Source organism: Dromiciops gliroides, chromosome 3 (genome assembly GCF_019393635.1).
Source record: "Dromiciops gliroides isolate mDroGli1 chromosome 3, mDroGli1.pri, whole genome shotgun sequence".
Lineage (NCBI taxonomy): Eukaryota > Metazoa > Chordata > Mammalia > Microbiotheria > Microbiotheriidae > Dromiciops > Dromiciops gliroides.
This window is the reverse complement of record NC_057863.1, coordinates 260,893,671-260,907,005: the sequence shown is the minus strand read 5'-3', so window position 1 is coordinate 260,907,005 and position 13,335 is coordinate 260,893,671. Positions and strand designations below refer to the sequence as shown.

General features: G+C 38.3%; 1 protein-coding gene across 1 annotated transcript in view; it reads left to right on the top strand.

Annotated features, from left to right (window-relative positions):
- The window catches only part of UBASH3A (ubiquitin associated and SH3 domain containing A), a 104,536-nt gene that overhangs the window by 67,258 nt on the left and 23,943 nt on the right, over positions 1-13,335 (top strand). Inside the window, exon 8 of the mRNA XM_043996378.1 lies at positions 6,013-6,112. Coding sequence (XP_043852313.1) covers positions 6,013-6,112 — 100 coding nt within the window. The remainder of the gene's footprint in view (positions 1-6,012; positions 6,113-13,335) is intronic.

The window sequence follows — 13,335 nt, the reverse complement described above, 5'->3', positions numbered from 1 at the left end:
ATACTCATTCCAGAAACGTGTAGTCTGAGGGTCCTAGAGTGGTTCGGACATCTAGGAGTCCCAGGCCGCTCTCTGCTGTCGTGCAGATGCCGACCATCTCTACCTCTCTGTGACTCAAACAGGAGGTTGAGTCCGGTGGCAGAAGGAGAAGAGAAACCCAGAAGGTAGGGCCTTACCTCCAGGTTGTGTGCCAAGCGTGGTCCAGACGTCTGTTTGAGCTTTCAGCGAGGGAGGGAAACTCAGGCTGCCCTCCACTGTCGCGTGCGAAAGCTGACCCTCTCTCTACCTCTCTGTGACTCAAACGGGAGGTTGAGTCAGGCGGGAAAGGGAGAAAGGAAACCCAGAAGGGAGGTTCCCACCCCCCAGTTTTGTGTGCTAAGAGGAAAGAGGAAAATCCCGCGTCCCTACAATGTTCGAGCGCCAAATGATATGGTGGGAAATGGGGTATGGGTTGGTGGGAGTTGGGGTTCTTAGGAATTCCTCTTTAAATAATTACACCCTCTTGCACACAAAAAGTAGTTAGAATAAGGTGATAGTTTATTTAGGAGCAAGGGAAGGGAAGGGTGGGGGGAGGAAAACCATGAAAGAAATCCTTGGACTTTTCATGGGGAGACAGGCACAAAGCACATGGCTCAGAGGTACCAAATCTCCGCCCCTACCACTTTTATTCTCAAATGTGGCATAACTGATAAATAAGTCTGGCCCTCTTAAAGGACTCCATATCTTGGCTAAAGTGCCAATGCACCACTGAGCTGGGCCCTGGATGCTCCTCAGGGTTGTTTTGATAGCCCTCAAATTCTGGCTCCTGGACCTCTGGTGGTTTGTTCTCCTGACTTTTGAAAGCTCATTAGATTGAAACTTACTATAATACTCTTTCACTTAAGATCAGGAAAGAATAGACACCACAAATAATTAACAGAAAAACCATGTATTCCTGGCCCACGTGATAGTAGACCCACTGGTGAGATGAAGACCCAAGGCCTTTGTGCTTTTCAAAGCCATTTTCAACTCTGGTTCAGCAGTCAATAGAAAGGCTACTCTTATTCATGTAGTAAGCAAAATAAAACCAATACTTGCACGTGTCCTGAAGTCCACACAGATATTAAATTCAGTCATTGGTCAATCAGTTACATTAATAAATTTTTCTTTGTATCAAACCTTTATTTGCATCATTGCTCCTAGTTCTGCCCTCTGGGACAACCAGGAAAAAAAACCTAATCCTTCTTCCACAGGAAAACTCTTCAGATATTTGAAGGCTGCTATCATTTCCTGCCTAGGTCTTCTCTCCTACTAAATAAGCATACCCTAGCTGTGTGACCCTGGGCAAGTCACTTAACCCTCATTGCCCCACAAAAAAAAATTGGGGACAGCTAGGTGGCACAGTGGATAAAGCACTGGCCCTGGAATTAGGAGGACCTGAGTTCAAATCCAACCTCAGACACTTGACACTTACTAGCTGTGTGACCCTGGGCAAGTCACTTAACCCTCATTGCCCCCCACACACACACACAAAAATAAAATAAAATAAACATACCCAATTCCTTTAGCCATCCTCCAAAAGAAAAACCTCAAGGCTTTTCACTATCCTAGTTGTCTTTCTCTGACAATCCACAAATTTTCACTATCCTTTCCAAAAATGAATGTGCTACAGATATGGTCTGATTAGGGAAGAATACAGTAGAACTATCACCTTCTTTCTGGGTGTTAAGTCTCTCAAAGCCCAAATTTGACACCTAGATGGGAAGAAAGATCAATGCCAATAATGGGGAGGGGGTAAAGAAAATGGAAGGGAAGAAGAGGACACAAAGCCCAGAATCTTGAAACACCAATAATTAACTTCTCAACAATGTCAGGGCCAGCAATGATGACATTGATGTCTGAGCACTCAGGAAAGGCAAAAATTTCAACTCTGCATTCTCCCCTCCCTTTTTCTCTGATCCATGACTCTTGGCTCTTTGGGGGGAAAAAAAGTAGTCTCCCACATAATGATGGTGCCATGATAATATTACAACCTATCAAAAAAATTTCCTGCCTTATTTACCACAAAATTTTTCTTATTGCAAAGGATTTAATATTTTTCAGCTCAAATATATCCAGAGTCTTTTAAGAGAGAAATGTTTAAAAACCCCAAACCCAATACCAGTAAAGCTGGGAATGCCAGTAAAGATGATACTATGAAAGAAAATGATGAGTATCTAAAAATATATAAAATACTCCCCCTCCAAAGAAATCCAAGAAATAGAGATCTTAAAACAACCCAATCTCAAAAAGAAGTTGAGAAATTCTTTTGAAAAATAGACAAAGAAAATAGCCGTCAAATGTTTTTACAAGCATACTTTATCAGATATTTAAAGAGCAATTAATACTGATACTACAAAAATTACTCTAAAATATAGAGTTACAAAGCATACTGCCAAATCCCCACAATAGTCCTGATATTGAAACATAGAAAAGATAAAACAGAGAGAATTATAGACGACTCTAACTAATAAAGACAAATAGCAATTTTAAAAATAAAATTCTCATAGAAAATAATTCACTATTACCAAGCTGGATATATAACAGGAATATAATTACACATTAAACAAACCAATTAGCATAATTAATTAGACAAATAACAAAGATAAGAAAAACCACATGATTGTTTTAATAAATGTCCCAAAGCCTTGGATAAAATTCAACATCCATTTACATTAAAAATCCTACAATGGAGAGATATGGAAGATCCCTTTTCTAGTATGATCAGAAGTATAGATTTAAATCTAAGAGCTAACATTATTGGCAATGAAGAACAGTGATTCTTCAAACAGAACAGCAGTTTTCAACCTTTTAGTCTCTAGACCCCTTTACTCTCTTTAAAATTATTGAGAACAACCCACAAAGAGCTTTTGTTTATGTTGGTTATAGCTGTCAGCATTTACCATATTAGAAATTATAATGTCTTAGTATCTTTATGAATGATGAAAAATTATCTGAAGAAGGAAATGACAAAGTACTCTAGTATCTTTGCCAAGAAAACCCCAAATTGGGTCACAAAGAGTTGGACATGACTGAAACCGACTGAACAACAACAACAAAATCATTATGAATACTTTATTCATTATTATGAATACAAATTAGTGTGAATACAATATTATTGACCTTTCAAACCCCTTGAAAGAATCACAGAGACTCTCAGGAGTCCGTGAACTACATTTTGAGAACTGTCACACTAAAAACAAAAGGGAAAGTGGGGTCTGGGGGGAGGGCACCAAAAAAAAGTTACAAAAGGAAGGTGCAGAAAAAGAAGGGGGTAAAACAAGGAATCACATTCTTGCTACTATCATTTTTCATAGTTCTAGAAATTCTAGTATTAGAATTAACAAGAATGAAATAAAAGGTACAAACATTAGCAAAGAGGAACCTAATTTATCCCTATTTGAAGATGACGTAATGGTGTACTAAACTAAGAGTCTAAATTAAAACGATACAATAATGTTAATGTTGTAGATACAAAATGCATTAGCATTTTTGTTCAATACTAAGAAAAACTAGGAAGAAACAATAAGAAAAATTCCACTCATAAAGACCTAGAAAGTACATGAAATATCTAGGAGTTAATTTATAGGACCCATACAAGATGTAAAAGTTTTAACTACAAAACACTCTTGAAAGAAATAAAAATAGACAAATAATTAGAGAGCCACTGCTCATGGCCAATATAATAAAAATAACACTACCTAACATAATTTTGAAATTTATTGGGAGGGAATAAGCATTTATTAAGTACCTATTGTATGCCAGGTAATGTACACTTTACAGATGTTATTTCTTGGGGAGAAAAGGCTTAACAATAAACTTCCTGTAGCACTGGGAGCCACAGCAGGAGACAGAGCCAACTCAAGAACAGGGAATTAGCACCCACTGAGCTGTGCAGGAGGCTTGAGACCAATGGGATTGCTAACTGTATTGGAAAAAGTAAAGTACCCAGAAGGTTGTGGAATCAACTCCTGATTAGGGATTATGGAAGGAAAAGACAAAGACCAGGTGACACTGAAACCCTCAATGAACAAAGGGAAGTTGAGACCAAAGCCAAAGATTTAGGTTAACACTGGGCCTAACATCAACTATGCTATCTGAAATGGCATCACTAATTAGATCCAGATGGGCCCAAACAAGGTTTAATCATCCCATTCAAAAACACCAGATGAGGCTAGCCAGAGTACAAAATCTCAACAAAAGAATGGCAAAAACAAACAGACACAGATGAATAAATGAATGAATAAATGAACTGAATGATTAATGAATAAACAAATAAATGAAAGTATGAGTAAAAAGAACAAAACAAACACAATGAAATAATAAAAGCCTTAAGAGAAGACCAAGGGGTGAATAAAGCACCAGCCCTGGATTCAGAAGGAACTGAGTTTCAATCTGGCCTCAGAAACTTGACACTTATTAGCTGTGTGACCCTGGGCAAGTCACTTAATCCTTATTTCCCCACCAAAAAAGAGAGAGAGAGAGAGAGAGAGAGAGAGAGAGAGAGAGAGAGAGAGAGAGAGAGAGAGAGAGAGAGAAGACCAAGGTAAAACACAAATAAAAGAGTAAACACAAAACCTAAAGATTCACAAACACACAAAATGAGCTGTAGAAGGATAATTTAATATTCTTTATCAGAATTCAAAACATCAGAGGTGGTTATCATGATCTCAGGCAAGGCAACAATAAAAATAAATATGGTTAAAAGAAATAAGCAAGAAAAGTATGTTAATACTTAAAAGCACTAGAGAAAATTAAATAAAACCTATACTTAGTATATAAATACCAGATGGCATAATAGCTAAGTGCTTGGCTTGAATGAAAAGTTAAGTGAATCATTGGTATAAATAGAAAGTAAACTATAATTGTTGGCGTCATCAAAGTGACCCTTAAAAACTTAGATAAATTCTAACACAATAGAGGAATGATCTTGGATGATCCTCTAAATGATCCTTGAAGTAAAGGATTTTCTCTAAAGAAAGAAAGGGAAAGAGCCCCAGGAAAAAGAGGCAGAACATTCACAACTCAGAATCTTGCTAAGAGGTCAAAATTTTCAATACTATTTTTAATATTTTCAAATACTTGTCTATTCTATGGAAGCTGTGAAAAGTATTGTCTGAGAAGAAGTAAAGAAGACCTATGCTGAAATTACCATGATTATGGGGGAAAGTCCTATTTCTATATCAGTATGCTACAATCTTATTAGAAGTAATGATCTTTATGGCAGTTTGGTGTTAAAAAGAATAGTGTTGGGGGAGGGGGCAGCTAGAAGGCGCAGTGGATAAAGCACTGGCCCTGGATTCAGGAGGACCTGAGTTCAAAGCTGGCCTCAGATACTTGACAGTTACTGGCTGTGCAACCCTGGGCAAGTCACTTCATCCTCTTTGTCCTAAAAAAAAAAAAGAATAGTGTTTAATATCAGGTTACTTGCTGTGGGGGCAGCTAGGTGGGGCAGTGGATAAAGCACCAGCCCTGGATTCAGGAGGACCTGAGTTCAAATCTGGCCTCAGACACTTGACACTTACTAGCTGTGTGACCCTGGGCAAGTCACTTAACCCCCATTGCCCCACCAAAAAAAAAAAAAAAAGATTACTTGCTGTCGTGGGGAGAGGGGAGGGAGTGGAGGGAGGGACAAAAATTTGAAACTAGAAATCTTATAAAAACAAATGTTGAAAGTATCTCTAAATGTAACTGGAAAATAATAAAATATTTATATGGAAAAAAAAGAAAGAATAGTGTTTGAAATCAGAATATCTGTGTTCAAGTCCCACTTACTAATTGTATGATAGCATGTAAGCCACTTAATATCTTTAGACTTTCACTTCCTCTTCTATAAAAAGGAGATAATAGTACTTGTCTTACCTCCCTCACAGAGTGGATTTAAGCATCAAAAAATGTAAAAAGCATTTGATGGTCTGTAAAAGCACTATACAAAGGTTGAGCTTAAATTATTGTAGCAAATGTTTGAAATTCTTTTTCTGCTGATTTCCTCAGGTATTGACACATAGAAGAAGTCTTTTGGTGGTGCGTCATGGGGAAAGGGTGGATCAAATTTTTGGGAAGTCTTGGTTGCAGCAATGTTCAACTATAGATGGTAAGTTAAGTCAAACTCTGGTTCTGAATTAGATTAATCTGTTGAAATCAATTCTCCAGACATTACATCAGCTTCTCTATATGATTCCTTGGTGACCATTGTATGTTATATGACAAATGCCCCACATTGTTACCGTTAGATTCTATCCACCTTTAGGTTCAAAATACTATGAGTCCTGGGGGGGGGGGGGAGGCGAAGCTAGGTGGCACAACGGATAAAGCACCGGCCCTGGATTCAGGAGGACCTGAGTTCAAATCCAGCTTCAGACACTTGTCACATACTTAGCTGTGTGACCCTGGGCAAGTCACTTAAGCCTCATTACCCTGCCCCCCCCCAAAAAAATACTATGAGTCCTTCTTCCCACTCTGGATACATCACCCTCCCCTCCGCTTCCTGAAAACTAACAAAAAATAACAACAACAAGAACAACCAAGCCATTAATCACACTGTTAACTACACACAAAAAAGAACAATTCCCTTAATATTGCAAGCTTACTCACCAGGAGCAATGGTTACCATCAAGCAGATGTATTTGTTCTTATTCACCAAAATGATCAAGCATAGGGAAGGTCATCCCATGCTTACCACAGCAGCATTCATTCCACACATTTGAGAGAGGTCCAAAGGAAAGTCAAAACCTTTATACCTCTCAGAAAGTTGGCATCATTTGCCAATTTTATCTCTTCCTGGGGGTCTACTGGTTTTATTCATTAGTCTGGTTAGGGGGGATTTACCCAATCATTATAGATCCAGATCTATCTCCATCCCACCAAGAAAATCCTCCTTCCCTCGATCAGTCTGCTGTTATCTCTAAGAAGAACCCTAATTGGGGCAGCTAGATGGTACAGTGAATAAAGTACTGGCCCTGGATTCAGGAGGACCTGAGTTCAAATCTGGCCTCAGACACTTGACACTTACTAGCTGTGTGATCGTGGACAAGTCACTTAACCCTCATTGCCACACCCCACCCCCAAAAAAGAAGAAGAGCCCCAATTTAATAAAATTATGTCTACCACATATGTCATGGTTTTTACTTGCAGGCATAGGATCAGCAAAAGGAACAAAAGTAATAAATGGAATATCTACTGCACACCAATAATAATAATATTAATGACAGCATTTACCTATATCTCTAAAGTTTGCAAAGCACTTTACAAATATTTAGCTAATGTTATCCTCATAATAGTCCTGAGACATAGCTGCTATTATTGTCCCACTTGACAGAATAGGAAACTGAGGTAGAGAATAAATGACTTGTCCAGGGTCACAGCTAGTAAATGTCTAAGAATGGATTTGAACTCATATATTCCTGACTCCAAGTCCATCAAAGTATGACATGATTGACTCCTCTCAGACTTAGGGACTCATTAGACCAATTTTAAGATAAGATCTTGATCTAGCCTATAGATCATAGCCTAAATCAATATGGTGTATAGAGCACTGGTCTTGGGAGTCAGGAAGACCTGAGTGTGAATCCTGCCTTACACACTTACTCTGTGGCTCTGTGCTTTACCCCTCTTGGTCTCCTCATCTTTAAAATGGGGTTAATAATAGTACCTACCTCAAAGGCTTGCTTTGAGGATTAAGTAGAATAATATATGTAATGTGCTTTGAAAGCTTACTTTGTAAATGTGAGCTATCACTTTTAGGCTCAGGCTCACATGCTTCTGCCAAGATTTTTAACTATCCCTGGTGTAAAAATCAGCCAACTCCCCCAGAACAGATATCAACAAATCTTCCTTACCAGTCACAGGTAAGGGAATATCACTCTGGATTCAGGTGATGATTCCTCCAAAGGTCTTATCATGGGCTATCTAAGCACTGTATGGGAGAGTTCTCAAAACTGGTGCTTTTATGTTCTCTATCTTGTTGCTGGTGGTGGTTCTAACTACTAGTTCTTCAATAATGTGATGGTGAAAAGAAGTCAAGAGCAGGCTTGGACAGAGTCTCCTTTGGCCTTCACTCTCTTTGTCTCTCCCTCTTCTCTGTATCTCTTAAATTTTGGAGGGTCTGCTATGGTAACCTTTCAAACATGTGTGTAATATGTTCCCAGTGAAAGGCAAAGTGACATAGTGGATACGGAGCTGGCCTTGAAATCAAGAAGCCCTGAGTTCAGTTCCCACCCCTTACATGTACTGGTTATATGCCTGCAGGTATGCCACTGGACATTTCAGCACCCTGGGCAGTTCTCTGTATTGCATAGCAGGTGCCAGTCTCCGTTGGTAAAAAACAGTTTCCTCATACCAAGACAAGTCCAGTCCCAAACCAAAACAAAATCAAAATGTTCAAAATATGTTTACGGGGGAAAAAAAGATTACATAATGCTATAATTTGTAACCATTAACCAATAAAGAGGTAGAGTGGAAAGAGCATTGAATTTAAAATCCCACCTAGTTTTGAATGCTTCCTCAATTTCTTATTATCTTTGTATGGCTTTGGCCAAGTCGTAACTTCTTAGTACTCAGTTTCCTCAGGTGTAAAATTAACATGGGATACATTAGGTTATTTCTAAGCTCTAAATCATTCGCAGCTCTAAATCTTATTGGTCTAAATTATTCAACAGTGATAAAAAGTCTCTGGAAAGTTCTTAGGAATGCTGAATTCCTAGTGAATTTATTTTGTTTGAACCAATAACAGCTCAAAGGCTATAAGGTCAAAGATTTTCAAAGTACAAGGATCATTTTAGGAATAAATCCCAGGTTTAATATAAAAGGTTCTGTTTTTCAGAAACAAGACCCGGGGAAGGCCTTTAATACAATATAACTAACCAAGTAATTTTGCTTACAGAGGCAGTTAGTAGATAAGAGCCCAGAACTGGGAGTCAGGAAGACCTGAATTCAGAACTACATTTCCATATTTACTATCTGGGTAACACCATGCTTGTCATTTAATTTCTCTGCCTCTATTTCCTTATCTGAAAAATTGAGATAATAATAACACTTACCTCCCAGGTTGTAGTGAGGATTAGAACCTTAAATTGCAATGTAAACCTGGCTATTGTTGCTATAGTAGTTATCACTCAAAGAATCACAGAATTCAGGAATGAGAGAGAAACCCTGCTTCAACTCTTGTTTTTCAAATAAAGAAAAAGATACTCAAAGACATGGTTTTTCACTGGGCTAGTGACTGGCTAAGCAGAGTTGCAATCCCAGTCATCTGACTTGCAGTTTATTGTATTTTATGCTATAGTAATGTTCATTTTAATTTATTTTCTGTACTGTGTAATATGGAGGGAAATTTTGGGAACATAATCTGAGCATCTCAGGTAAAAGTCATTATAGAATGCATATTATATACATTATGGACTGTATATTATATGTTATCATATAGACAGTATATAGTTATCAGAAGTGATCTGAGCATCTCAGATGAAGTATATTATGTTTTGTTGTACATTAAAATCCTTAATAGGCATAAATTCCATTGAGGAACCTAACTTCCATTTTATCACATCAACAAGCATTGTATAGTAAGCAGGAAACAACTCCAAAAAGATCTAGAAACACTCCAATTGCTAATCTACAAATTGTAGGTTTCAAATTGTAGTACAAATTGTACTATATAAAACTACAACAAAATACTCATTCAAACAAAAATGTAATGTATTTATTGAGCACCTACTGTGTTCTAGGTACTCTGCTAGATACTAAGGGGAATACAGAGAATAGAGCTTATATATGGGTAAGTGGGATAACATCGAGCCACACTTCAGGAAGAAATGGCCAATGAAATTTAAAAGGTTGAAGAAAGATCTCAGATAGTCTCCTTCACAATAGCTCATCAGGCAATAGCTACTTTAAAATCTCACAACCATCTATCCTCCACACAAAATTCAATGATCATTTATGTTTTTCTAAGCATTATACTTTTCTAGAGAGCTGACTGATTTCTTAGGGCCCCATTCTCTAAAAGCAAACTAATCAAGAGCAGTATGGGGGAAATTCAGCTAGAAGAAGTATTTATTATATCCTACTATAGTTACCATATTCCAGTTAGGCCATTGAGAAGCTAGAGGAGGTGGGGAAAGATGGTTAGGGGACTCAAAACTATCTTACCTGAGGATCCACTGAAAGAATTGATGTTGTTGAAGAAAAGAACTTGGGAGGACATCACATAGTTTGTTATCCTGGTGCTTAATATATATTTTATTTGATCAACCAAATGAACTGCTTCAAAGACTGTCATTTGGGAGAAGAAATAAGCTAATACTGCTTGACCCAGAAAACAGGACTAGGAACTAATGGACAAAAGTTACACAGAAGATGATTTTCAATTCAATTAAAATCAACAAGCAATTTATTAAATACCTTCTATGCTAGACAACATTCTAAGTGCTGGAAATACAAAGACAAAAAGGAAATAGTCCCCTCAAGCAGCTTACCTGGGAAAATAACATGTACTCAGGTAATAAATAAATACATATATACATATGTGTATATGTATATATGTGTGTGTGTTGTAAGGGCTGAAATTTAATATATGGAGCATTCATTGGGTGACTCGCCAAAATATTGGGGTCCCGGAAATAATGAGGGACCTCTAGTTCAAAGCTCCCTCCCCTCCAAACTGCCCTTTTAGATATTTCTCCCAGGCCAATAAGAAAGGAGCCTTGCAGCTTCTTTTCCACAAAGGATCAGATTTTATTATTTGGGAATTAATTAAACAGCAAAGGTGAAATTAATAAAATATCAAAGATAAGGAAATAGGGGGAAAAAATACAGATAAATCCTCCTAATTCTAACCTAAGTCTATACAATCCCTAGATCATTTCCAATTAAGGTAATTCAAAGGAATGCAGGGTTTATTGTGTTCACTCACCACACTAGCTTTCTCTCATCACCAGGAAACCGAGAAGAGAGAGTGGGCGAGTGCGAGTGTTCTCTACTACTCGCCTCCCCTCAAGCAGCATTCAATCTCCCTCCCCCAAAAGGGGAGGTCCTTCAAAAACTGCCTATGGAGAGTTCTCTTTCTGACCTCAGTAGCATGCGTAACTTCAGGGTGGGCCAGGTGTGGCCCCTCCCAAATGAGTCAGCTAAATTCCAGTAATTTTTACCACAAATAATTTTTACCACAGTGTGTATATACTATACACATATATAGCTAAGAAGCTTACTCACATGAGCAATGCTTACAATCAACCAGGTCTACTTGCTCTTATTCAGAAGAATCAAGCATGGGGAAAGTCATCCCATGCTCATCACAGCAGCATCTTGGGAGATCAGAAAAGACCTTCCATAAGAGGTAGGACTTAAACAGAGTCTTAAAGGGAGCTAGAGATTCCAAAAGCCAGAGGGAAAGAAGCAAAACATTGTAGGTTGGAGGACATCCTATGCAAAGGCATGGAGACAACAGGTAGAATGTCACATTTGGTAACTAGCAAGTAGACTAGTTTGGCTGAAATGTAAAGTGTAAGAGGGGAAGTAACATGAAAATAGTCTAGAATCTAGACTCTAGAAAGATAGTTTGGAGGCAGACTGTGAAGGGCTTTAGTTTGTGTTTTATCCTATTGGCAGTAAAGAGTAGGTGAAATCTCTTGTGCAGGGGAATGATATGATCAAACCTTTCCTTAGGACGATTATTTTGGCCACTGTGTAGAAAATAAAGGGCAAAACTAAGGAATACTGGTTAGAAAAATATTTAAGTATTCAAGTTCAAAGTTGACTAATGTAGTAATTTAAAGAGAGGAATTGGGGCAGCTAGGTGGCACAGTGGATAAAGCACCAGCCCTGGATTCAGGAGGACCTGAGTTCAAATCCAGCCTCAGACACTTGACACTTACTAGCTGTGTAACCCTGGGCAAGTCACTTAACCCTCATTGCCCTGTTTAAAAAAAAATAATAAAGAGAGGGAGTTAGATTAAAGAGATATTGTGAAGGAAGAACTGAAAAAAACTTGGCATGTAGACTGTATGGGGGTGGGGATGGAATTGAGATGGAAGAATTGAAGATGGCTCCAGGATTATGAACCTAGATGACTGGAAGGGTGGTGGTGCTTTGAACAGAAATATAGAAGTTTTGAGGATGGGAAGGTTTTAGGGGAAAAATAATTCAATTGTATACATGTTAATATTGAGATGCCTTGCACAACATGCAAGTGAAAATGTCCATCAGTCAATTGGTGATGTAGAAATAGAACTCAGAGAACTAGAAGGGTAAATTTTGTAGTCATCTATGGCATGGATAGGACAGCTAGGTGGTGCAATATATACAGCACTGAGCCTGAAGTCAGGAAGATCTGAGTTCAAATCTGGCCTTAGATACTTAATGAGTTGTGTGATCCTGGGCAAGTCACTTATGGAGAAGGAAATGGCAAACCAATCCAGTATCTTTGCCAAGAAAATCCCAAGTGGAGTCATAAAGAGTTGGACATGACTGAACAACAACATGGTGTTGATATTTTAATTCAAAGGACTTGATAAGATTACCAAGAAAGTATAAAGAATGAAAAGGACACAAGGGAAAGTGTAGATTTACATTCACAGTTAGAAGGTATGGTCCAGCAAAAGAAACTGACAAGAAGCTCTGTGCAGGCAGCCTTGGCCTGAGATCAGTGAAGGCATATACACAGGGGGACAAGAACACCAAGAAAGCTGAACTCACACCATATTCATTCTTGTGCTACTGCTTAAGGGTTATATCTTTTGGTCCTCAGTAAAGTAGCTGATTGCACAAGTAGAGATAAATAATCCATGTGATTCATAGTACTAACAAAGGGATAGGTCCAGGTTGAATAGTGTTTTTTTTGTTTGTTGGTTTTTTGTTGGTTTTTTTAAGTGAGGCAATTGGGGTTAAGTGACTTGCCCAGGGTCACACAGCTAGTAAGTGTTAAGTGTCCGAGACTGGATTTGAACTCAAGTACTCCTGACTCCAGGGCCAGTGTTCTATCCACTGCACCACCTAGCTGCCCCTGAATAGTGTTTTCAAGCTATTTGGAATCTTTAATTTGGGGCTGCTTAGATACACTTCCTGCAGGTCTCCCTCTAATATAGGTGAACACAATTATTTCCATCTCTCATCCCTCCATGCCTTATGAAATATCTGAATCTCTTTTCTGTCTTTGTATGACTCAACTTCTTTCTGGCACCAATTCAATGCCACTGGTTCCTTGCAGAGGCCACATGGATGCTACAACATCTTTCCAGGTCAATGAGTAGTCTGGGAGTTTCTATATGTATATTCTTCCCTTAGTCTGTGTATTATCTAGCAAAAAATCAAGAGCTAGCT